The 27,349-nt window shown below is 41.5% G+C and overlaps 1 protein-coding gene across 1 annotated transcript in view; it reads right to left on the reverse strand.

Moving 5' to 3' along the window:
* Window positions 1-27,349, reverse strand: part of SUGP1 (SURP and G-patch domain containing 1) — a 197,269-nt gene that overhangs the window by 105,869 nt on the left and 64,051 nt on the right. Inside the window, exons 5-11 of the mRNA XM_053702919.1 lie at window positions 27,010-27,133; window positions 25,638-25,741; window positions 21,778-21,901; window positions 21,341-21,678; window positions 14,011-14,117; window positions 12,992-13,169; window positions 12,761-12,867 (exon numbers count right to left, since the gene is read on the reverse strand). Of these exons, the coding sequence (XP_053558894.1) occupies window positions 12,761-12,867; window positions 12,992-13,169; window positions 14,011-14,117; window positions 21,341-21,678; window positions 21,778-21,901; window positions 25,638-25,741; window positions 27,010-27,133 (1,082 nt within the window). The remainder of the gene's footprint in view (window positions 1-12,760; window positions 12,868-12,991; window positions 13,170-14,010; window positions 14,118-21,340; window positions 21,679-21,777; window positions 21,902-25,637; window positions 25,742-27,009; window positions 27,134-27,349) is intronic.

Genomic DNA, 27,349 nt, shown 5'->3' on the forward strand with positions numbered 1-27,349 from the left:
TCTGACCTCTCCTCTTACCAGAATAGATAACAAACAAGGAAGATGTTTGTCTGAAATCCTTAGTTGCTTGTAAATAGAACTTTAAAGCACGAACTACATCAAGATTGTGTAACAGACGTTCCTTCTTCGAAGAAGGATTAGGACACAGAGAAGGAACAACTATTTCCTGGTTAATATTCTTGTTAGAAACAACTTTAGGAAGAAAACCAGGTTTGGTACGCAAAACTACCTTATCTGCGTGGAACACCAGGTAAGGTGAATCACACTGTAAGGCAGATAATTCCGAGACTCTTCGAGCAGAAGAGATAGCTACCAAAAACAAAACTTTCCAAGATAACAACTTAATATCTATGGAATGTAAAGGTTCAAACGGAACCCCTTGAAGAATTGAAAGAACTAGATTTAGACTCCATGGCGGAGCCACGGGTTTATAAACAGGCTTGATTCTGACTAAAGCCTGAGTAAACGCTTGAACGTCTGGTACCTCTGCCAGACGCTTGTGTAAAAGGATAGACAGAGCAGATATCTGTCCTTTTAAGGAACTAGCTGACAATCCTTTCTCCAATCCTTCTTGGAGGAAAGACAATATCCTGGGAATCCTAATCTTACTCCATGAGTAACCCTTGGATTCACACCAACAAAGATATTTCCGCCATATCTTATGGTAGATTTTCCTGGTGACAGGCTTTCTAGCCTGAATCAGAGTATCTATAACCGACTCAGAGAACCCACGCTTTGATAGAATTAAGCGTTCAATCTCCAAGCAGTCAGACGTAGAGAAACTAGATTTGGATGCTTGAACGGACCCTGTATTAGAAGATCCTGCCTCATTGGCAGTGTCCATGGTGGGACAGATGACATGTCCACTAGGTCTGCATACCAAGTCCTGCGTGGCCACGCAGGCGCTATCAAAATCACCGAAACCTTCTCCTGCTCGATTCTGGCGACCAGACGAGGAAGGAGAGGAAACGGTGGAAAAACATAAGCCAGATTGAAGGACCAAGGCGCTGCTAGAGCATCTATCAATACCACCTTGGGGTCCCGGGACCTGGACCCGTAGAGAGGAAGTTTGGTGTTCTGACGGGACGCCATCAAATCCAATTCTGGAGTGCCCCATAGCTGAGTCAGCTGGGCAAATACCTCCGGGTGGCGTTCCCACTCCCCTGGGTGAAAAGTCTGACGACTTAGAAAATCCGCCTCCCAGTTGTCTACTCCTGGGATGTGAATTGCTGAGAGATGGCAGGAGTGATCCTCCGCCCACCTGATTATTTTGGTTACTTCCGTCATCGCTAGGGAACTCTTTGTTCCCCCCTGATGATTGACGTAAGCTACAGTCGTGATGTTGTCCGACTGAAATCTGATGAATTTGGCCACAGCTAGTTGAGGCCATGCCTGAAGAGCGTTAAATATCGCCCTCAGTTCCAGAATGTTTATCGGGAGAAGCGTTTCTTCCCGAGACCATAAGCCCTGAGCTTTCAGGGAGTCCCAGACCGCACCCCAGCCTAACAGACTGGCGTAGGTCGTTACAATGACCCACTCTGGCCTGCGGAAACATATTCCCTGAGACAGGTGGTCCTGAGACAACCACCAGAGAAGAGAATCTCTGGTCTCCTGGTCCAACTGAATTTGAGGAGACAAATCTGCATAATCCCCATTCCACTGTTTTAGCATGCATAGTTGCAGTGGTCTGAGGTGTATCCGAGCAAACGGGACTATGTCCATTACCGCTACCATTAATCCGATTGCCTCCATGCACTGAGCTACAGATGGCCGAGGAATGGAATGAAGATTTCGGCAAGTAGTTAAAAGTTTCAACCTTCTGACCTCCGTCAGAAATATTTTCATTTCTACTGAATCTATTAGTGTTCCTAGGAAGGGAACCCTTGTGAGTGGGGACAGAGAACTCTTTTTGATGTTCACCTTCCACCCGTGAGACCTCAGAAAGGCCAATACAATCTCCTTGTGAGCCTTGGCTCTGTGAAAGGACGGCGCCTGAATTAAGATGTCGTCCAAATAAGGCGCCACTGCTATGCCCCGCGGTCTTAGAACCGCCAGAAGGGACCCTAGCACCTTTGTGAAAATTCTGGGAGCAGTGGCTAAACCGAATGGAAGAGCCACAAACTGGTAATGCTTGTCTAGGAAAGCAAACCTGAGGAACTGATGATGATCTTTGTGGATAGGGATATGCAGGTACGCATCCTTTAGATCCACGGTAGTCATATATTGACCTTCCTGGATCATAGGTAAGATTGTCCGAATGGTCTCCATCTTGAATGATGGGACTCTGAGGAATCTGTTTAGAATTTTTAGATCCAGGATTGGTCTGAAAGTTCCTTCTTTTTTGGGAACCACAAACAGGTTTGAGTAAAAACCCAGACCTTGTTCTGCAATTGGAACTGGGTATATCACTCCCATCGTATGTAGATCTTCTACACAGCGTAAGAACGCCTCTTTCTTTGTCTGGTCTGTAGACAGACGAGAAATGTGGAACCTTCCCCTTGGAGGGGAGTCCTTTAATTCTAGAAGATATCCCTGGGTAACAATCTCTAATGCCCAGGGATCGTGAACATCTCTTGCCCAGGCCTGAGCGAAGAGAGAGAGTCTGCCCCCTACTAGACCCGGTCCCGGATCGGGGGCTACCCCTTCATGCTGTCTTGGTAGCAGCTGCAGGCTTTTTGGCCTGTTTACCCTTGTTCCAGCCCTGGTAAGGCTTCCAGGTTGCCTTGGGCTGTGAAGCATTACCCTCTTGCTTTGCAGCTGTAGAAGCTGAAGCGGGACCGCTCCTGAAGTTACGAAAGGAACGAAAATTAGCTTTGCTTCTAGCCTTAAAGGGTTTGTCCTGAGGGAGAGCATGGCCCTTTCCCCCGGTGATTTCCGAAATAATCTCTTTCAATTCTGGCCCGAAAAGGGTCTTTCCCTTGAAAGGGATATTTAATCATTTGGATTTTGACGACACATCGGCCGACCATGACTTGAGCCAAAGCGCTCTGCGCGCCATAATGGCGAAACCTGAATTTTTTGCCGCTAACTTAGCTAATTGCAAAGCGGCATCTGTGATAAAAGAATTAGCCAGCTTTAGAGCCTTAATTCTATCCATAATTTCGTCATATGAGGTCTCCGTCTGGAGCGACTCCTCCAGCGCCTCAAACCAGAAAGCCGCTGCAGTAGTTACAGGAATAATGCAGGCAATAGGTTGGAGAAGGAAACCTTGTTGAACAAAGAAATTCTTAAGTAAATCTCCTAACTTTTTATCCATAGGATCTTTAAAAACACAACGGTCTTCAATTGGTATGGTTGTGCGCTTAGCAAGTGAAGAAACAGCCCCCTCTACCTTAGGGACCGTCTGCCACGAGTCCCGTCTGGGGTCTGTTATGGGGAACATTTTCTTAAAAATAGAGGGGGGGGGACAAGGGGGACAAAAGGGACACCTGGTCTATCCCACTCCCTAGTAACAATATCCGCAACCCTTTTAGGGATCGGAAACGCATCAGTGTATACAGGGACCTCTAGGTACTTGTCCATTTTACACAATTTCTCTGGGACCACCATAGGGTCACAATCATCCAGAGTGGCTAATACCTCCCTGAGCAATACGTGGAGGTGTTCCAGTTTAATTTTAAACGCTAATGAATCTGACTCTGCCTGATGAGAAACCTTTCCTGAGTCGGAAATTTCTCCCTCAGACATCAAATCCCTCACCCCCACTTCGGAGTGTTGTGAGGGTACATCAGATAAGGCTACCAAAGCTTCAGACTGCTCATAATCTGTTCTTAAAACAGAGCTATCGCGCTTTACAGGAAAAACTGGCAGTTTGGATAGAAAGGCCGCAAGGGAATTATCCATGACTGTTGCAATGTAATAGGGGCAGACGCTTGAGCGGGCGTAACTGGTTGTGACACATGGGGAGAGGTAGGCGGACTATCCTCATTACCTTCAGTCTGAGAATCATCTAGGGCCACACTTTTAAGGGCAACAATATGATCTTTAAAGTGTATAGACATATTAGTGCAATTGGGACACATTCTGAGAGGGGGTTCCACCATGGCTTCTAAACACATTGAACAAGGATTTTCCTTAGTGTCAGACATGTTTAACAGACTAGTAGCATACACAAGCAGGCTTGGAAAACACTTTAATCAAATAAAAAAGACAATTTGAAAAAAACGTTACTGTGCCTTTAAGAAATAAAAAGAGCACACAATTTTACAAAACAGTGAAAAATGCACCAATCCTTTTGAAATTTTCACATTATGAACCTAAGGCTTTAATATGATTGCACCACAAGTTTCAGAACGATTAACCCCTTAATGCCCAAACCAGAGCAGCCTAAAGCCAACAACTGGTTAATTAACCACAGCACCTTGCCACAGCTTACTGCTGTGGCCCTACCTGCCCTTAGGGATCAGTTTTGGGGGAATAAAGCTTATTTTAGGCCCTCAATCAGCAGCTGGACCCTCCATGTGAAGCAGCATGAACAGTCTGTCAATTCTAACTGCGCATCTGAGGCGTGAAATTAGGCCCCTCCCACTCCAGAGTTGTGAGGCCTACAAAAATCACTTCTAAGTGACTAAATTTATGCCATGTGGATGATAACCCCAGTAAAACACTCCAAAGTGCTTAAAAAGAGTCTCCAACGAGTATTTCTTAAATAAATAATCGATTGCCCTGCATTAGTGTCAACCAGCCTATTTAGCCCTGTTATGTAAGCATTCAATTCTATACAAAGTCTCAGAACATAGCTTACCCTCCCCACATGGGGATCTTGTCAGTCTTCTAGCATTATCTCAGTCTTGTCTAGAAATAAATGACTGAACATACCTCATTGCAGTCAAGCCTGCAAACTGTTCCCCCCAACTGAAGTTTTCTGGTACTCCTCAGTCCTGTGTGGGAACAGCAGTGGATTTTAGTTACAACCAGTGTTCCCTCTAAGCCGAGTTTTGTGTGCAGCCCAGCAGTGAAACAGTTAATTAGGTGACCGCACCCTGCAATTAGCAAACCCTGCACAATGCAGACTGCAAGGTATGCATCTCTTATGAACTATTTCACTGCTGGGCCGCACACAAAATTCACCTTAGAGGGAACACTGGTTACAACATGCTAAAATCATTTTCCTCTCAGCAGAATTCTTCATCACTTTTCTGCTAGAGAGTAAATAGTACAAACCGGTACCATTTAAAAATAACAAACTCGTGATTGAAGATATAAAACTACAATTCTAACACCACATTCACTTTACCCTCCCGTAGAGAGACCCTAGTGCTTAGAGCCGGCAAAGAGAATGACTGGGGGGTGGAGCTAGAGGGGGAGCTATATGGACAGCTCTGCTGTGTGCTCTCTTTTCCACTTCCTGTAGGGAATGAGAATATCCCACAAGTAAAGGATGAATCCGTGGACTGGATACACCTTGCAAGAGAAAGACAATTTTTGGGTCTTATGTCCCTTTAAGTCAGTTTTTAGAGGGGTCTGGAACATACCCATTAACATACATTATATGAGACGGTTTATTTTACACTGAAGGCTAAGTGTGCGTGGGAGCTTGCATGTTCAGTTTGGTTTAAGATGAATTACATTATGGTTTTCTCAGCAAAAAAAAGTGTGTTACATACAGGGACATCAAACCCAGAAATGTTCTTTCATAATTCAGAACCACCACATTTTAAACAACTTTCCACTTTACTTCTAGTATCTAATTTGCTTTGTTCTCTTGGTATCCTTTGATGAAGGAGCATAATGCACTACTGGGAGCATTGCTGCTCCTTCAACAAAGAATAACAAGAGAATGTAACAAATCTAACATTTTTAAAATTGTATGATCAATCCGAATTATCAAAGAAAAAAATGGATTTCATATCCGTTTAAGTTCTAAATGGAGAAAGAAAAAAAGAAAAGGGAAAGGCATTTTTACTTATACAGAAGCAATAGAAGAAACAGTGTTGGGAGCAATTTGTCCAAAAATAAACTGCTCTAACAGCACAGAAACACAGGATCTAATAGCCATGTGCTGCAGTTTCTATTCATAGCCAGTTTTCTGTAGCTATAAAAGACATTGGGCACTTTATGTGCTGCCTTTCTTCTTGCCTTCCACTTTTTATATTAAAGAGACAGGAAACCCCATAATTTTCTTTCATGATTTGGATAGAACATACAATTTTATACAACTTTCCAATTTACTTCTATTATGAAATTTGCTTCATTCTCTTGTTATCCTTTGCTGAAGGAACAGCATTGCACTACTGGCAGCTAGCTGAACACATCTAGTTAGCCAATAATAAGAGACAAACATGTGCAGGCGCCAATCAGCAGCTAGCTCCCACTAGTGTAGGATATGTGCGTATTCTTTTTCAACAAGGGATACCAAGAGAATGAAGCACATTTGAAAATAGAAGTGAAGTTAAAAGTGTCTTAAAATGGCATGCTCTATCTGAATCATGCAAGTTTAATTTTGACTTTCCTATCCCTTTAATTCAATTTAAGGCAATGTAAACTCCTCTTGTAATCACAGTACAGCTTAAAGAGATAGTCCAGAGTTAAAATAAAATGCACTAGTTTGTTAGAGCATTTTATTTTAAAGCAAATTATTTTCTTTTATTATGTGTTTAACCTCTCTAAAGGGGTAATCACATAGTCAAATTTGTGCACCTGTGCAACTCCAGATCTGGATACAGCTGGTTAGCAAATGAGAAGCAGAATGGGTGTGCAACTTTGACTATGTGCTTAACCCTATTGAAAATGCTCCAATAAAAACATAATTTATGCTTACCTGATAAATTCCTTTCTTCTGTTGTGTGATCAGTCCACGGGTCATCATTACTTCTGGGATATTATCTGCTCCCCTACAGGAAGTGCAAGAGGATTCACCCAGCAGAGTTGCTATATAGCTCCTCCCCTCTACGTCACCTCCAGTCATTCGACCAAAGACCAACGAGAAAGGAGAAGCCAAGGGTGTAGTGGTGACTGAATTATAATTTAAAAAATTTGTACCTGCCTTAAAAAACAGGGCGGGCCGTGGACTGATCACACAACAGAAGAAAGGAATTTATCAGGTAAGCATAAATTATGTTTTCTTCTGTTATGTGTGATCAGTCCACGGGTCATCATTACTTCTGGGATACCAATACCAAAGCAAAAGTACACGGATGACGGGAGGGATAGGCAGGCTCATTATACAGAAGGAACCACTGCCTGAAGAACCTTTCTCCCAAAAATAGCCTCCGAAGAAGCAAAAGTGTCAAATTTGTAAAATTTGGAAAAAGTATGAAGCGAAGACCAAGTTGCAGCCTTGCAAATCTGTTCAACAGAGGCCTCATTCTTAAAGGCCCAAGTGGAAGCCACAGCTCTAGTGGAATGAGCTGTAATTCTTTCAGGAGGCTGCTGTCCAGCAGTCTCATAGGCTAAACGTATTATGCTACGAAGCCAAAAAGAGAGAGAGGTAGCAGAAGCTTTTTGACCTCTCCTCTGTCCAGAATAAACGACAAACAGGGAAGAAGTTTGGCGAAAATCTTTAGTTGCCTGCAAGTAGAACTTGAGGGCACGAACTACATCCAGATTGTGTAGAAGACGTTCCTTCTTTGACGAAGGATTTGGACACAAGGATGGAACAACAATCTCTTGATTGATATTCCTGTTAGAGACAACCTTAGGTAAGAACCCAGGTTTAGTACGCAGAACTACCTTGTCTGAGTGAAAGATCAGATAAGGAGAATCACAATGTAGGGCTGATAACTCAGAGACTCTTCGAGCCGAGGAAATAGCCATTAAAAATAGAACTTTCCAAGATAACAATCTTATATCAATGGAATGAAGGGGTTCAAACGGAACACCCTGTAAAACGTTAAGAACTAAGTTTAAACTCCATGGCGGAGCAACAGTTTTAAACACAGGCTTGATCCTAGCTAAAGCCTGACAAAAGGCCTGGATGTCTGAATTTTCTGACAGACGCCTGTGTAACAAGATGGACAGAGCTGAGATCTGTCCCTTTAATGAGCTAGCCGATAAACCCTTTTCTAAACCTTCTTGTAGAAAAGACAATATCCTAGGAATCCTAACCTTACTCCAGGAGTAATCTTTGGATTCACACCAGTATAGGTATTTACGCCATATTTTATGGTAAATCTTTCTGGTAACAGGCTTCCTAGCCTGTATCAGGGTATCAATAACCGACTCAGAAAAACCACGTTTTGATAAAATCAAGCGTTCAATTTCCAAGCAGTCAGCTTCAGAGAAGTTAGACTTTGATGTTTGAATGGACCCTGAATCAGAAGGTCCTGTCTTAGAGGTAGAGACCACGGCGGACAGGATGACATGTCCACTAGATCTGCATACCAAGTCCTGCGCGGCCATGCAGGCGCTATTAGAATCACTGATGCTCTCTCCTGTTTGATTTTGGCAATCAATCGAGGAAGCAGCGGGAAGGGTGGAAACACATAAGCCATCCTGAAGTTCCAAGGTGCTGTCAAAGCATCTATCAGAACCGCTCCCGGATCCCTGGATCTGGATCCGTAGCGAGGAAGTTTGGCGTTCTGGCGAGACGCCATGAGATCTATCTCTGGTTTGCCCCAACGTCGAAGTATTTGGGCAAAGACCTCCGGATGAAGTTCCCACTCCCCCGGATGAAGAGTCTGGCGACTCAAGAAATCCGCCTCCCAGTTCTCCACTCCCGGGATGTGGATTGCTGACAGGTGGCAAGAGTGATACTCTGCCCAGCGAATTATCTTTGATACTTCTATCATTGCTAGGGAGCTTCTTGTCCCTCCCTGATGGTTGATGTAAGCTACAGTCGTGATGTTGTCCGACTGAAACCTGATGAACCCCCGAGTCTTTAACTGGGGCCAAGCTAGAAGGGCATTGAGAACTGCTCTCAATTCCAGAATGTTTATTGGCAGGAGACTTTCCTCCTGACTCCATTGTCCCTGAGCCTTCAGAGAATTCCAGACAGCGCCCCAACCTAGAAGGCTGGCGTCTGTTGTTACAATTGTCCAGTCCGGCCTGCTGAAAGGCATCCCCCTGGACAGATGTGGCCGAGAAAGCCACCATAGAAGAGAGTTTCTGGTCTCTTGATCCAGATTCAGAGTGGGGGACAAATCTGAGTAATCCCCATTCCACTGACTCAGCATGCACAATTGCAGCGGTCTGAGATGTAGGCGTGCAAAGGGAACTATGTCCATTGCTGCTACCATTAAGCCGATCACCTCCATGCATTGAGCTACTGACGGGAGTTGAATGGAATGAAGGACACGGCATGCATTTAGAAGCTTTGTTAATCTGTCTTCTGTCAGATAAATCTTCATTTCTACGGAATCTATAAGAGTCCCCAAAAATGGAACCCTTGTGAGAGGCAAGAGAGAACTCTTCTTTTCGTTCACTTTCCATCCATGCGACCTTAGAAATGCCAGAACTAACTCTGTATGAGACTTGGCAGTTTGAAAGCTTGAAGCTTGTATCAGAATGTCGTCTAGGTACGGAGCTACCGAAATTCCTCGCGGTCTCAGAACCGCCAGAAGGGCACCCAGAACTTTTGTGAAGATTCTTGGAGCCGTAGCCAATCCGAATGGAAGAGCTACAAACTGGTAATGCCTGTCTAAGAAGGCAAACCTTAGATACCGGTAATGATCTTTGTGAATCGGTATGTGAAGGTAAGCATCCTTTAAATCCACTGTGGTCATGTACTGACCCTTTTGGATCATGGGTAAGATTGTCCGAATAGTTTCCATTTTGAACGATGGAACTCTTAGGAATTTGTTTAGGATCTTTAAATCCAAGATTGGCCTGAAAGTTCCCTCTTTTTTGGGAACCACAAACAGGTTTGAGTAAAACCCTTGTCCTTGTTCCGACCGCGGAACCGGATGGATCACTCCCATTAATAATAGATCTTGTACACAGCGTAGAAACGCGTCTTTCTTTATTTGGTTTGTTGACAACCTTGACAAATGAAATCTCCCTCGTGGGGGAGATAATTTGAAGTCTAGAAGGTATCCCTGAGATATGATCTCTAGCGCCCAGGGATCCTGGACATCTCTTGCCCAAGCCTGGGCGAAGAGAGAGAGTCTGCCCCCCACTAGATCCGGTCCCGGATCGGGGGCCCTCGGTTCATGCTGTCTTAGGGGCAGCAGCAGGTTTTCTGGCCTGCTTGCCCTTATTCCAGGACTGGTTAGGTTTCCAGCCTTGTCTGTAACGAGCAACAGCTCCTTCCTGTTTTGGTGCAGTGGAAGTTGATGCTGCACCTGCTTTGAAATTCCGAAAGGGACGAAAATTAGACTGTCTAGCCTTAGCTTTGGCCTTGTCTTGAGGTAGAGCGTGGCCCTTACCTCCTGTAATGTCAGCGATAATTTCTTTCAAACCGGGCCCAAATAAAGTTTGCCCCTTGAAAGGTATATTAAGTAATTTGGACTTAGAAGTTACATCAGCCGACCAGGATTTTAGCCACAGCGCCCTACGTGCCTGAATGGCGAATCCTGAATTCTTAGCCGTAAGTTTGGTTAAATGTACTACGGCCTCCGAAACGAATGAATTAGCTAGTTTAAGGACTCTAAGCCTGTCCGTAATGTCGTCCAGCGTAGCGGAACTAAGGTTCTCTTCCAGAGACTCAATCCAAAATGCTGCCGCAGCCGTAATCGGCGCGATGCATGCAAGGGGTTGCAATATCAAACCTTGTTGAACAAACATTTTCTTAAGGTAACCCTCTAATTTCTTATCCATAGGATCTGAAAAAGCACAGCTATCCTCCACCGGGATAGTGGTGCGCTTAGCTAAAGTAGAAACTGCTCCCTCCACCTTAGGGACCGTTTGCCATAAGTCCCGTGTGGTGGCGTCTATTGGAAACATCTTTCTAAAAATTGGAGGGGGTGAGAACGGCACACCGGGTCTATCCCACTCCTTAGTAACAATTTCAGTTAATCTCTTAGGTATAGGAAAAACGTCAGTACTCGCCGGTACCGCAAAGTATTTATCCAACCTACACATTTTCTCTGGTATTGCAACAGTGTTACAATCGTTAAGAGCCGCTAAGACCTCCCCTAGTAATACACGGAGGTTTTCCAATTTAAATTTAAAATTTGAAATATCTGAATCCAATCTGCTTGGATCAGAACCGTCACCTACAGAATGAAGCTCTCCGTCCTCATGCTCTGCAAGCTGTGACGCAGTATCAGACATGGCCCTAGAATTATCAGCGCACTCTGTTCTCACCCCAGAGTGATCACGCTTGCCTCTTAGTTCTGGTAACTTAGCCAAAACTTCAGTCATAACAGTAGCCATATCTTGTAACGTTATCTGTAATGGCTGCCCAGATGTACTAGGCGCCATAATATCACGCACCTCCCGGGCGGGAGACGCAGGTACTGACACGTGAGGCGAGTTAGACGGCATAACTCTCCCCTCGCTGTTTGGTGAAATTTGTTCAATTTGTACAGATTGGCTTTTATTTAAAGTAGCATCAATACAGTTAGTACATAAATTTCTATTGGGCTCCACCTTGGCATTGGAACAAATGACACAGGTATCTTCCTCTGAATCAGACATGTTTAACACACTAGCAATAAACATGCAACTTGGTTACAATCTTATTTAACAAAAAACGTACTGTGCCTCAAAGAAGCACTAAACGATTAAATGACAGTTGAAATAATGAACTGAAAAACAGTTATAGCATCACTCTTTAAAAACAACATAACTTGTTAGCAAAGGTTTGTTCCCATTAGTAAAGCAATACTAATTAAATTTTAAACATAAAAATCACAGAGCAACGTTTTAAAACACAGTCACTATATAAATCTCACAGCTCTGCTGAGAGAATCTACTTCCCTTCAAAGAAGTTTGAAGACCCCTGAGTTCTGTTAGAGATGAACCGGATCATGCAGAAAATATAAGTGTAACTGACTGGAAATTTTTGATGCGTAGCAAAGAGCACCAAAAACGGCCCCTCCCCCTCACACACAGCAGTGAGAGAGAAACGAAACTGTCATAATCAAAACAAGCAAACTGCCAAGTGGAAAAATAATGCCCAAATATTTATTCACTCAGTACCTCAGAAATGCAAACGATTCTACATTCCAGCAAAAACGTTTAACATGAATTAAATACCTATTAAAAGGTGTAATGTATTTTTACAGAGTAATTCCGGTGAAATACCATCCCCAGAACACTGAAGTGTAGAGTATACATACATGTCATTATAACGGTATAGCAGGATTTTCTCATCAATTCCATTCAGAAAATAAAAACTGCTACATACCTCAATGCAGATTCAACTGCCCGCTGTCCCCTGATCTGAAGCTTTTACCTCCCTCAGATGGCCGAGAAACAGCAATATGATCTTAACTACTCCGGTTAAAATCATAAGAAAAACTCTGGTAGATTCTTCTTCAAACTCTGCCAGAGAAGTAATAACACGCTCCGGTGCTATTGTAAAATAACAAACTTTTGATTGAAGTTATAAAAACTAAGTATAATCACCATAGTCCTCTCACACCTCCTATCTAGTCTTTGGGTGCAAGAGAATGACTGGAGGTGACGTAGAGGGGAGGAGCTATATAGCAACTCTGCTGGGTGAATCCTCTTGCACTTCCTGTAGGGGAGCAGATAATATCCCAGAAGTAATGATGACCCGTGGACTGATCACACATAACAGAAGAAATAATTTTATTTTACCCATAACAACCCTTTAACAATGTTATATCAACCAGGGATACAATAGAAGGTTGTTAAACTGCACTGCACCAACTCAACATACTAAAGAACTAAAAAAAAAAAACTCCTAATGTACCTTAAGAGCTTTAAAAGTTTCCATAAACTTATCCAACTCATCTGGTGGCAAGAAATCTCCTATAAAATGCTTCCCACGTCCCATATCAGTCAACTGCTCTGCCCATTCTGTAGGATAAAAAAAAATAAAAAATTATCAAGTCTGATTCCAAAGATCAACCTATAAGTCCAACAATATAAACCCAGCCAGGACTATATGCACCTCAAGATATACCTTGGTCATGTCACTCACCCCTAGTCTTGTCCATTTCCATGCGTCTAAGTTGGTGTTCCCAGGTCCCAAAGTCGTTGTCCACTTCTTCATCACTGTCATAGTCATGCTGGTGCTTTTTCACAGCTTTCTCCCACATAATCTGCACTTCCTGCATGGCGCGTTTATGTTGCATTATCATGTCATACATCTGTTGCATCTGGATAAAAGCGAGAAACAAGGTGGTGAACTTATCTATAGCCTATAAAATAATAAACAAAAAGTCAGGAGAAAGAAAAGGGAACAGAGCTGCAAGAAACAGAAAACGGACACAAATTTGTTGTACTGATTGTCCACAATTTGGGACCCTATCTCATAGTGAGTAAGGGAAAAATACAATCTCCCCAGAAAGAACATCTTTGTTCAGCTTCTACTCGTTTTACATAATAAATATGGTAATATATTAACAGTTTGATCCAATTATGATTGTTCTTATTACTATTGATTTAAGTTATTCTCTAACGTAAGCCTAAATGCCAATCTAAGCAAGTGCCATTACTTAAAGTGATAGTAAATCCTAGTGTTTGTAAAATGCTACTATTTACCAGTGCAGCAAGTAAAAAGGGGATTTTCAGTCAGTATAAAATACTTTATGACAGAAGTTCCCTTTATTTGTCTGCAGCATTAGCGCCTCAGGCCGCCTGCACCAGAACGCTATTTTTTCAATGAGGTGACGTTTACACCTCTTGGCCAATAGCTGTGCGCCCCAGCTGGCATTATGCCGGATAGCTAGCACACTATTGGCTAAGGTCACCTCAGTGATAAAATAGTGTTCTGCCGTGTGTGGCCTGAGGAGCTCAGCGTGGCGAACGCTGTAGACAAATAAAGGAACTTTCAGCATGAAGTATTTTATACTTCATGACTGAAAGTCCCCTTTATTTGTTGCACTGGTAAATCCTAGCGTTTCACAAATGCTAGAATTTACTATCACTAACTCATACTCTATTTTTATATTTACTAAACGAATAATGTAAGCTATGATACAGATATTCTGTTCATACCTCCTGTTGCTCCTTCAGCTGCTTCTTCTGGGCTTCGGATAACTCTGTAACACCCACAAGTCCCACTGGCTTCACCTTATCATACCCAAGCCCTTTTAGATCCTGGGCTACACAGCAAGAACAAAAACAGGTCAGCAGCATTATGGAGCCAGTCAAAGTAGGCAGAAGACTTATTCAAAGGAAACCCCTCAAACAGAGCAATATTACTAGTCAATTTTATTTACACAGAGGAGAAGAAGAATGCTGCTGAAAGTGCAAGAGTATCAATGATAAGGATTGGGACAAGGAAATGTACATATTTACATTGCACAATCAGTTGTAATCATCATCTAATCCATAATGAAAACGCTAACAAAATAAATGTGTTTCGTGTTTAGCGGTCTTTGCTCCCAGCATAGAGACCGATCCTCCACGGGTAGCGGGTTATACAGAAAAAAGTGAAGATAAAGTAAGACAAGGCACACACTCTGTGTTCAGAACACTTTCTTCCATATAGTCTGTATCTGATGGAAACCCAAAAGGTCTACGATATTGACAAATAAAATGAGTTTCATACCAGACTGTTAAAAAAAGTACCAACATACAAAACAAATCACTCATTTTAAAGCCATGTTGAGCAGGATTGCTACCCTTTAAGTTGGCCAAGAATGAAACAATATAAAACAGCGTTTCTAAACTACATTTCTAAGAACATCCCAACAGAGTAGCATGTCTCAGCTTGTCTGTGCTCCCAACGATCCAATTTACATGCTGGAGTGTATTGTATAGTTTACAAATAACTCATGTCCATTTATTTTGTAATTGAAATAGCTGCCTTTGCCTATTGAAACTTCCACCTATACTAAAAAAAAATCAGTACATCAGTATAATCTATAGAAAAGCTATGTAAACAAAAATCAGTAGAATATATCACACTCCCAGTGTCGTACTTGAGAGCTGTTTATCCTCTCTATGCAATGTGCTGAATGTACAGGAGAGACACATACATTACAATATAATACTCAAAGAAAATCCACTACAGTTTTTGCATAATTTCTCTCAATGACCAGACGTTTATGATCATCAGGCCCAATGTATTAGTCTTTCTGTATAAAGTGAGAGTTAAAGGGCAACTAAACCCAAAATCTTTCTTTCATGATTCAGATAGAGAATAGAAATTTAAACAACATTACAATTTACTTCCATAATTTATTTTGCTTCATTTTTTAAATATCCTTATTTGAAGAAAAAGTAATGCACATGGTGAGCCAATCACATGATGCTTCTATGTGCAGCAACCAATCAGCAGCTAGTGAGCATATCTAGATATGCTTTTAATCAAAGAATATCAAGAGAATAAAACAAATTAGATAATATAATTAAATTAGAAAGATGTTTAAAATTGCATTCTCTTTCTAAATCATAAAAGAAAAAATGTGGGTGGCATGTCCCTTTAAGACCAGGGAGGCATGACTGGGTTGTGGTTTCAACTAGCAAAAAGGAAATTTATGCTTACCTGATAAACTGATTTCTTCTATGAGTCCACGGATTTCATCCTTACTTGTGGGATATTAACCTCCTGCTAACAGGAAGTGGCAAAGAGCACCACAGCAGAGCTGTATATATAGCTCCTCCCTTCCCTCCACCCCTAGTCATTCGACAGAAGGTTTAGGAAGAGAAAGGAAAAGCTAAAGGTGCAGAGGTGACTGAAGTTGAAAAAAATAAATATAATCTGTCTGAAAAATGACCGGGAGGGCCGTGGACTCGTCGTATCATAGAAGAAATCAATTTATCAGGTAAGCATAAATTTCCTTTTCTTCTACAAGATACGACTAGTCCACGGATTTCATCCTTACTTGTGGGATACAATACCAAAGCTACAGTACACGGATGAAACGGGAGGGACAAGACAGAGACCTAAATGGAAGGCACCGCTGCTTGAAGAACCTTTCTCCCAAAAACAGCCCCAGAAGAAGCAAAAGTATCAAATTTGTAACATTTTGAAAAAGTATGAAGAGACGACCAAGTCGCAACCTTGCAAATCTGTTCAACAGAAGCATTGTTTTTAAAGGCCCATGTGGAAGCCACAGCCCTAGTAGAATGAGCCGTAATTCTTTCAGGAGGCTGCTGTCCAGCAGTCTCATATGCCAGGCGGATGATACTCCTCAGCCAAAAAGAAAGAGAGGTAGCCGTAGCTTTCTGACCCCTATGCTTTCCAGAATAAACAATGAATAATGAAGATGATTGACGGAAATCCTTAGTCGCCTGCAAGTAAAACTTCAAGGCACGTCCAAGTTATGTAACAGACGCTCCTTCTTAGAAGGAGGATTAGGACACAAGGAAGGAACAACAATTTCCTGATTAATATTCTTATTTGAAACAACCTTAGGAAGGAATCCAGGTTTGGTACGCAAAACCACCTTATCAGAATGAAAGATAAGATAAGGCGAATCACATTGTAACGCTGAAAGCTCAGAAACTCTACGAACAGAAGAAATAGCAACCAAAAATAAAACTTTACAAGATAATAACTTAAATATTTATGGAATGCATAGGTTCAAACGGAACCCCTTGAAGAACTCTAAGAACTAAAATCAAACTCCAGGGAGGAGTAATTGGTCTAAATACAGGCTTGATTCTGGTTAGAGCCTGACAAAAAGACTGAAGATCTGGAACATCTGCCAAATGTTTGTGAAGCAAAATTGACAAGGCAGAAATCTGTCCCTTTAAGGAACTTGCTGATAACCCTTTCTCCAATCCTTCTTTAAGAAAGGACAGAATCCTGGGAATCCTAACTTTACTCCATGAGTAACCCTTGGATTCACACCAAAAAAGGTATTTACGCCATATCTTATGATAGATCTTTCTAGTGACAGGCTTACGTGCCTGTATCAAAGTATAAATGACCGAATCTGAGAATCCCTGCTTAGATAAGAACAAGCGTTTAATCTCCAAGCAGTCAGCTGCAGAGAATTTAGATTTGGATGTTGGAAAGGTCCTTGAATGAGAAGGTCCTGTCTCAGAGGAAGTTTCCATGGTGGCAGAGAGGACATATCCACGTCCATATCCACATATCCATGGCATACCAAGTCCTGCGTGGCCACACAGGCGCGATCAGGATTACCAAAGCTCTCTCTTGTTTGATCCGAGCAATCACGCGTGGAAGGAGAGGAAACGGTGGAAACACATAAGCTAGGCTGAACGACCAAGGCACTGCCAAGGCATCTATCAGTTCGGCCTGGGGATCGCTCGACCTGGATCGGTATCTTGGAAGCTTGGCATTCTGTCGAAATGCCATCAGATCCAATTCCGGCCTGCCCCATCGTAGAATCAGAGAGGCAAACACCTCCGGGTGGAGTTCCCACTCCCCCGGATGAAAAGTCTGTCGACTTAAAAAAATCTGCCTCCCAGTTCTCTACTCCTGGGATGTAGATTGCCGACAGATAACAAGAGTGGGCCTCCGCCAATCGAATAATCTTGGATACTTCTATCATCGCTAAGGAACTCCTTGTTCCCCCTTGATGATTGATATAAGCTACAGTCGTGATACTGTCCAACTGGCATCTGATGGATTTGGCCAAAGCCAACTGAGGCCACGTCTGAAGTGCATTGAATATCGCTCTCATTCCAGAATATTGATTGGAAGTAGAGACTCCACCTGAGTCCATACACCCTGAGCCTTCAGGGAATTCCAGACTGCACACCAGCCCAGAAGGCTGTCCGTTGTCACCATCACCCACGAGGGTCTGCGGAAACACGTCCCCTGGGACAAATGATCCGGAAACAACCACCAAAGAAGAGAGTCTCTGGTCTCTTGAGCCAGATTTATCTGAGGAGATAAATTCGCATAGTCCCCATTTCACTGTCTGAGCATGCACAGTTGCAGTGGCCTGAGATGAAAACGAGCAAACGGAATGATGTCCATTGCCGCTACCATTAACCCAATTACTTCCATACACTGAGCCACTGATGGCCGAGGAATGGACTGAAGGGCTCGGCAAGTATTTAGAATCTTTGAGAACTGCCAGAAGGGACCCTAGAACCTTTGTGAAGATCCTGGGTGCTGTGGCCAACCCGAAGGGAAGAGCCACGAACTGAAAATGTTTGTCCAGGAAGGCAAACCTTAGGAACTGATGATGATCCTTGTGAATAGGGATATGAAGGTATGCATCCTTCAAGTCCACGGTAGTCATATATTGACCCTCCTGGATCATTGGTAAAATTGTTCGTATAGTATCTATCTTGAATGATGGAACTCTGAGAAACTTGTTTAGACACTTGAGATCTAAAATGGATCTGAAAGTTCCCTCTTTTTTGGGAACCACAAAAAGATTTTAGTAAAACCCCTGTCCCTGTTCCAGTTTTGGAACGGGACGAATTACTCCCATGGTAGAGAGGTCTTTTACACAGCGTAAGAACGCCTCTCATTTTATCTGGTCTACAGACAATCGTGAAAGATGAAATCTCCCTCTTGGGAGAAAATCCTTGAATTCCAGTTGATACCCGTGGGTCACGATTTCCAATGCCCAGGGGTCCTGAACATCTCTTGCCCAAGCCTGGGCAAAGAAAGAAAGTCTGCCCCCTACTAGATCTGGTCCCGGACCGGGGGCCGCCCCTTCATGCTGTCTTTGTAGCAGCAGCGGGCTTCTTGGGTTGTTTATCTTTGTTCCAAGCCTGGTTGGGTCTCCAGACGGATTTGGATTGAGCAAAATTCCCTTCCTGCTTTGTGGAGGAAGAGGAAGCAGAGGATACTCCTTTAAAATTTTGAAAGGAACAAAAATTATTTTGTCTACCTCTCATCTTAGCAGACTTATCCTGAGGCAAGGCATGACCTTTACCTCTAGTAATGTCAGAAATGATTTCCTTCAACTCAGGCCCGAATAGGGTCTTACCCTTGAAAGGAATAGCTAAAAGCATAGATTTTGATGACACATCAGCAGACCACGATTTTAGCCATAACGCTCTACGCGCTAAAATGGCAAATCCTGCATTTTTCGCCGCCAATTTAGCAATTTGAAAGGCGGCATCTGTAATAAAAGAATTTGCTAGCTTGAGAGCCTTAATTCCATCCAAAATGTCCTCTAAAGGATCAAACCAAAAAGCTGATGCAGTAGTCACTGGAACAATGCAAGCTGTAGGTTGTAAAAGAAAACCCTGATGAATAAATAATTTCTTTAGAAGACCCTCTAACTTCATATCCATGGGGTCTTTGAAAGCACAAGTGTCCTCAATAGATATAGTTGTACGCTTAGCCAGGGTAGATATAGCTCCCTCCACCTTAGGGATCGACTGCCAGGAGTACGGTATACCCGGTCTGTCCCATTCCTTTTTAATAATTTCCGAAATTCTTTTAGGAACCGGAAAAATATCAGTGTAAGTAGGCACCTCTAGATATTTGTCCATTTTACACAATTTCTCTGGTGGTATCACAATAGGGTCACAATCATCCAGAGTCGCTAAACCCTCCCGAAGTAACAGGCAGAGGTGTTCAAGCTTAAATTTAAAGGACATGATGTCCGAATCTGTCTGAGGCAACATATTTCCTGAGTCTGAAAGTTCTCCCTTAGACAGCAATTCCCTGACCCCCAACTCAGAGCTCTGTGAGGGTACATCGGAAATAGCCAATAAAGCATCAGAGGAATCAGTATTCACATTAATACCTGACCTACTGCATTTACTCTGTAACACTGGTAATTTAGATAATACCTCTGTAAAGGTAGTTGACATAACTGCAGCCATATCCTGCAGAGTAAAAGAATTAGATGCACTTGAGGTACTTGGCGTCGCTTGTGTGGGCGTTAAAGGTTGTGACACTTGGGGAGAATTGGATGGCATATCCTGATTCTCTTCAGACTGAGAATCATCCTTAGGCACACTTTCTATGTTTTTTACATTGTAAGGCCTTTTCAGTACAAGAGGTACACAAAGTAAGAGGGGGTTCCACAATGGCTTCTAAAACACATAGAGCAATTAGTTTCCTCAATGTCAGACATGTTGAACAGACTACAATAGTCGTTAAACACTTTATTTATTGATTTGAACAATTTTTCGAAAAATGTGTACTGCGCCTTTAAGAAATAAAAAAAGCGCACAAATTTTCCTAAACTGCCTAAACGTTTAAATAACGCTATGCAATTAAATATACCTATTCAATTAGGCCAAAAATTATTGCACCCTAAGAGCAAAGGGTGAATTTAACCTCTAAAAGACATTTTATAGCACAAAATATATTTTATTGAAAAAAAATTACCCCTGCACCTCGCCACAGCTCTGCTGTGGCGCCTACCTACCCCCAGGGTACTGCAAAATGACTCGACAATGATCCGGTGCACAGAACACAAGTGTAGGCCCCACCGGAGCTAATGCCTGCTGCCTTCTCAGTCAGAGTACAATGCGCGTTTGAGCGCGAGAAAATAGGTCCTGCCCATCATGGACGTCGATCATATCAGTCTGTATAACCGCATGGGAAGCGGTTTGCAAAGTAAGCCATGTGGTCCCTAAAAACCTTACTGTAACACTGCAGCCTTACTGATTATTTGTTATGTGATCAAATAAAAAACGTCAAGCTGCCTCTCCCAGTGTCCTATTGATTATTGTTTCCAGCCCAGTACTATGTAAAAAAAAAATATAAACACAGGATTTTCAGTAACACCCTTTATGTACAGGTCTACTGCTTACCCCTTCCATTGCAGGGAAAAATGTCAGCCAATCCTGATATACCAAGTCTCCTCAGAAGTAAAAGACTGAACATACCTCAATGCTGCTTGTAGCATGAAACCCTTCTCCACACTGAAGATTTCTCTTGCACTACCTTCAGAACTCTGTGGGAACCAACGTGGATCTTAGTTACAATTGCTAAGATCATCAACCTCAGGGCAGAAATCTTCATCTCCAAATCTCCCTGAGAAAAATAATACTCACCGGTACCATTTAAAATAAAAAACTTCTTGATTGAAGAATCTAAAACTAACACCTCACTTTACCTCTTCCTATTACTAACACAGGCAAAGAGAATGACTGGGGGTGGAGGGAAGGGAGGAGCTATATATATATACAGCTCTGCTGTGGTACTCTTTGCCACTTCCTGTTAGCAGGCGGTTAATATCCCACAAGTAAGGATGAAATCCGCGGACTCGTCGTATCTTGTAGAAGAAATACCTATTTCATATACAAAAATAATCCTAAAAGAATGAATTTAGGTTATAAGAACTCAATGGAAACAGATTAAGGAGAAATACATTTTATAGTATACTTGTTCCTTTAAGCAGAAATATTCATATATCCTCTCCTGTTGGGCTCTCCCATTGACCAGAGATGAGAAACATTAGTTTTTGTATTTGCAATTATTTACCTGATAATAGACTAGTGTCTGGAGGCTCAGCCTTCAGAGCTGCAGGAGGCAGATCTACTTTATCATCTTCTGGACCCCAGCGGCTCTTCCTCTTTCTTTTTGCAGTCACCTGCTCTGTTGAGGGCTGTTCGGAGGGAAGCGTGCAGGAGGGAGAGGAGGTGTTGGCATTAGACGCATCGGTAGGAGTGGTGGGGATGTTGGTAGAAGAGGTAATAGGTGTAACTTTAGGTGGCTCTGCTGCTACGGGAGATTTTAATGATGGTTTCATGGTTCGTCTGAACTCTTCCAACTTCATCTTGTAATACTGGAAACCTTTGCTATTTGGTTCATATAGAAACCTGAAGTTTAAGAAAAAAGGAAGATATGTAGCCAAAATAAAATTATGTATGCAAACCCCTCCCCCAAAAAAACCTGATAACAGATTGTTCCCTGGTTACCTGAAGGCAGGATTTTCTCGGTTACTCTGGAGCGCAATGAATTCCACTTCAGGGCCCCCTTCTGCCACATACTTAGCCAGCTTCTCTGCAAACATCTTAGTCTCTTCATCATCTGAGGGTGAAACTTTAAGCAGGCGATGAGTGCTGATTGCCCAGCTCCCACACTGATATAACAGCCAGAAAACCTACGTCTGAAAGCGAGGGGGGTAGCTCATTGGGAGCTGAGCGATGCAAAATAAGAGTGTGTAGCCAGGTTTAATGGGGGTGCAGAAATATGTATATAGAACAGGACACACTTAATGAGGAGAAATACACAGCTATAGAAAGCCCTACAAAATGAGGCCCTTGAGCGACCAGAGAACACGTAGAATCCTTTGGCAAACAAAAGGGCTTAAGATTCTACACATTTGTTATGAAGATTTATGAAATCTTATAAAGAGACCATCTACACTAAAATTGTTATTGTTTAAAAAGATAGATAACGCCTTTACTACCCATTCCCCAGCTTTGCACAACCAACATTGTTATAGTAATATACTTCATAACATTTAATCTTCTGCCTGTTTCAATGCTTCTATAGACAGCCTCTTAATAACATGCTAGTTCATGTGGGCCATATAGTAAACAGTGTGTTCACGCCTGAGAAGTTAAAGATTTAGCACAACACAATATTAAATGCAAGTCAATAGATAATAAATTAAAAGTCATGGGATCATGGGGCTGTCAGAAGATGCTTAGATACAAGGTAATCACAGAGGTAAAAAGTATATTAATATAACTGTGTTGGTTATGCAAAACTGGGGAATGGGTAATAAAGGGATTATCTATCTTTTAAAACAATAACAATTCTATTGTTGACTGTACCTTTAAGTAGCTATGTGAAATATATGTTATGCTGGTTTCATTTAGACTAATATGGTAAAATAATTCAGCAATGTTCGGCATATACGCTAGGCTGAATCCAACCATAAAAAACACCAAGATACATATAGGGACGGATATCAACGGCATGCAGGAATGTAGCAGAATGGAAGGAGTATAAGATGGGTATAACAATATTTCCCAGCAGTGGTGATGGCAATGATTTCTGCAGAGCATAGAAAGGGGGGGAGAGATAATTCTTTAAATAAAATAAATACATTTTGGGATGATTTCTTTATACAATATTTCATATTCCAGAAGAACTTGTCGACAAGACAAATTATCCATAGTTTAAGAGATGCAATTGAAAAATATAGATATTTTACAGCAGGACAGAGCTTGGAGTGCTCCACCAAGAGGCAAAGTGGCTATTGATATTTTTCGATGACCAGCATCAATTCAATTAAGGTAAGATAAATGGTTACAGCCCAAAGGGCTTATGCCACATCAAGCAGTCTGGTTTCCATAAACTGGAAAAAAAACTAAAAAGGACATAAGTGTGACTTTGATAACATGATTTTAAAATTGCCTCCATTTGAATATACACTGACCGGCCAATTTATTAGGTACACCTGTTCAATTGCTTGGTAGCACAAATTGCTAATCAGCCAATCGTATGGCAGCAACACAATGCATTTAGGCATCTAGACGTGGTGAAGACGACTTGTTGGAGTTCAAACCGAACATCAGAATGGGGAAAAAAGGGGATTTAAGTGAATTTGAACGCGGCATGGTTGTTGGTGCCAGACGGGCTGGTTTGAGTATTTTAGAAAACTGCTGATCTACTGGGATTTTCACGCACAACCATCTCTAGGGTTTACAGAGAATGGTCCGAAAAAGAGAACTTATCCAATGAGCGGCAGTTGTGTGAACGAAAATGCCTTGTTGATGTCAGAGAATGGGCAGACTGGTTCAAGATGATAGAAAGGCAACATTAACTCAAATAACCACTCGTTACAACCAAGGTATGGAAAATACCATCTCTGAATGCACAACACGTTTAACCTTGAAGCAGATGGGCTACAGCAGCAGAAGACCTCACTGGGTGCCACTCCTGTCAGCTAAGAACAGGAAACTGAGGCTACAATCCGCATAGGCTCACCAAAATTGGACAATAGAAGTTTGGAAAAACGTTGCCTGGTCTCATGAGTCTCGATTTCAGCTGCGACATTCAGATGGTAGGGTCAGAATTTGGCATAAACAACATGAAATCATGGATCCATCCTGCCTTGTATCAATGGTTCATGGTGGTGGTGTAATGGTGTGAGAGATATTTTCTTGGCACACTTTGGGCCCCTTAGTACCAATTGATCATCGTTTAAACGCCACGGCCCACCTGAATATTGTTGCTGACCATGTCCATCCCTTTATGACTACAGTGTACCCATCTTCTGATGGCTCCTTCCAGCAGGATAATGCACCATGTCACAAAGATTCAAATAATCTCAAACTGGTTTCTTGAACATGACAATGAGTTCACTGTACTCCAATGGCCTCCACAGTCACCAGATCTCAATCCAATACAGCATATTTGGGATGTGATGGAACGGGAGATTCGCATCATGGATGTGCAGCCAACAAATCTGCAGCAACTGCGTGATACTATGTCAATATGGACCAAAATCTCTGAGGAATGTTTCAAAACACCTTGTTGAATCTATGCCACGAAGAATTAAGGCAGTTTTGAATGCAAAAGGGAGTCCAACCCGGTACTAGCAAGGTGTACCTAATAAAGTGGCCGGGGAGTGTATACTGTTATATATGTCTTAGCAATCTTTCCACACTCTCTTTTTTACATTTAAATGTATCATCTCAACCATGAGATTAATGGAAACATTCTGTGATATTTCTGCATTTTGAATCTGGGCATGTGGTGCACCCAGATATGTGTTCCTGTGTCCAAAACTGCAGCTTACACAAAATATGTGACATTTGTTTAGATAATTGTTTTACAAATTTCTCCCACCACCTGCATTATCTGGAGGAGCCAATTTAAACGTATTTCTGGAGATGACAAGGCTAGCTACTTTCATTTTGTAGCAGTGTGGTATCACCTCTGATGAGACCAATTATGGACAGATATTTAGACCAATTATGGACAGATATTTAGAATGATTAGGCTTGAGAAGCAGAAAAAAAGTGGGCAAATTAAATAAGGAAAGGGTATTGCATTACATGTAGGAAACAGAAATATTTTATAGGGAATAAAATCTAAATTATTGCTCACACTTAACTTTCAGTGACAATTTACATACTGCAATTTTATTTATTTTAACCTTTACTTGTTGACTACTTATTTTTGTAAATCGTGTTCACTTTACTATAGGTTTTTTTAAATCACTCAATAAAAACTCATGAACACTCTTAACTAGAGGCAAAAATGGTGCCTTATGTAATAAATTCAAAAAGGTGCAAAGGAATGACTGGGATCTGCCGTGTCATCTAACCATAACTAAAGTGCCTTAGTTATAATAAGCTATTGTGAACACATAGTTTATATTTTATTATAAAAAATAACTCATGTGTCCAGTCCCTAATCACTTCTCATTGAGTACTCATAAATCACATCTATATTACACCAGAACAGGAAATATGGATTCTGTTTAAAATACCTAAAACCTGTAGTAACATACAAGATTAGAAACCATAAAGTAGAGAGCAAACAGCTTGCACCCAATACACTTGAGCATCCTTTTTTACTTACAGATGAACACTACTAAGCAACGCAACACTGTAACAACAGTTAGCAAGATGGAGGCAGAATATCAATACTTTTCTAAAACTTCAATTTTAAACTTTACAGTGGGTTAAATTTTAAACATGTACATGTTATTGATTTGGAACTGTCAATTTAGGCTCTGCAGAATCATGGTGGCAGTGTAGATATAAACCCCCAAACTATTCTGCACATCGGTTAGCACCACCTAATCCTCGCTTACCATTGTTAGATAACGATTGCTCCGATTTCAGGAATTCCTGCTTATATTCAGCCAGTTTCTTCCTGTAATAGAGGAACTCAGGACTGTTCTGATCATGCAAAAATCTGTAACCGAAGAGAATGGTGCATAGTTTAAATGTAGGGTCTCTCTAAATTTGACGCATTTAAAAAGAAACACAAATTTGGAAGCAAATAATCACATTATTACAGAATATTTAGGGAGCCAAAAAAGAAATGAAAAAAACCAAAAGGTGAGAAACGTGTACAATTAATTTTGTATTTCTTTATGTAATTTCAACTTTGAAGGGACAGAAAAGTCACAAACTTTCATGATTCAGATAGAGCATGCAGTTTTAAACAACTTTCCAATTTGCTTTGTTCTATTGGTATCCCTTGTTAAAGAGTAGACCGACACAGTCTAATAGGAGCTTAGGAGCATGCATGTGTCTAAAGCAGCAGTCTTTGAAACTATGTATAACATTGCTATAAACATTGTTGCAAACACTGCTGCCAGATGGCTAGACACATGCACTCTCCTGAGCTCACCTATGCTATGATTACTCTTTAACAAAGGATATAAATGGATATGAAACCCAAAACTTATTTTGTGATTCAAATAGAGCATGCATTTTTAAACGACTTTCTAATTTACTTCTATTATCAATTTTTCTTAGTTCTCTTGGTATCCTTTGATGAAAAACAGGGATGTATGCTTAGGGGCTGGCCCATTTCTGGAGCACTATATGGCAGCAGGTTTGCAAAAATGTTATCCATTTGCAAGAGCACTAGAGGGCAGCATGATTTCCTGCCATGTAGTGCTCCAGATGATTATTTATCTCTTTGACAAAGAATATTGTGGAAACTAATCAAATTTGATAATAGAAGTAAATTAGAAAAAAAAAAAAAAATTGTATACTCTGTCTGAATCACAAAAGAACATGTTTGGGTTTCATTTCCTTTAAAAGAAACATGACCTAAGCCACTGTTTTTTTAAACCTGTCCAAAAACCTCCCTAACAGGCCAGATTTTGCAGATATCTTGACAGGAGCACAGGTGAAACAATCAGCTGATTAATTCTGAAAACCTGACCGGTTGAGGAGGTCCGAGGACAGGTATGACAACCAGTGACCTCACAGATTTGAAAGAAAACAATTGAGTCATTGTATATCCTTATTGCAAACAGTGATTGCAAAGAAAGAGGAAACATTTAGGAGAAGTCCCAAAGGCTTCAACTCAATGTTCACAATTTTAATACATTATTTTCTTATGTTTTGGGGGTCCTGTACTTGATTAATTAAGTAAATGTTAATCCTAGAAGACCGTAACTTATTTAGACAAGCAATGGCATATTACAGAAATCGAAACACACTTACCCAAAAGCTGAGATCTCCTTGTAATCTTCTATCACTTTTTTTTCCAAGTCCCGGCCTGATTCAGCCACAAAACGAGCCATATTCTCCACTATTTTACGGGTTTCAGAGTCCTCTGGGGGTGAAACTTTAAGCAGGCTGTAAGTACTGGGATTCAACTCACACAGCAAACAGTCAACAGGTATTTAATTGCTAGGAAAAGGGCCAAGGTAGAGAAAAGGAAGGATAAAGGAGTGAGACACCAACCTTATCCTCAGACTGTTTATTATTGGGGTCAACCTTCTTAAAAAGGTACAAATGATCCAAATATTACTTTATATCAGTATATTCAATCTAACAACTT

This window comes from Bombina bombina, chromosome 2 (genome assembly GCF_027579735.1).
Source record: "Bombina bombina isolate aBomBom1 chromosome 2, aBomBom1.pri, whole genome shotgun sequence".
Lineage (NCBI taxonomy): Eukaryota > Metazoa > Chordata > Amphibia > Anura > Bombinatoridae > Bombina > Bombina bombina.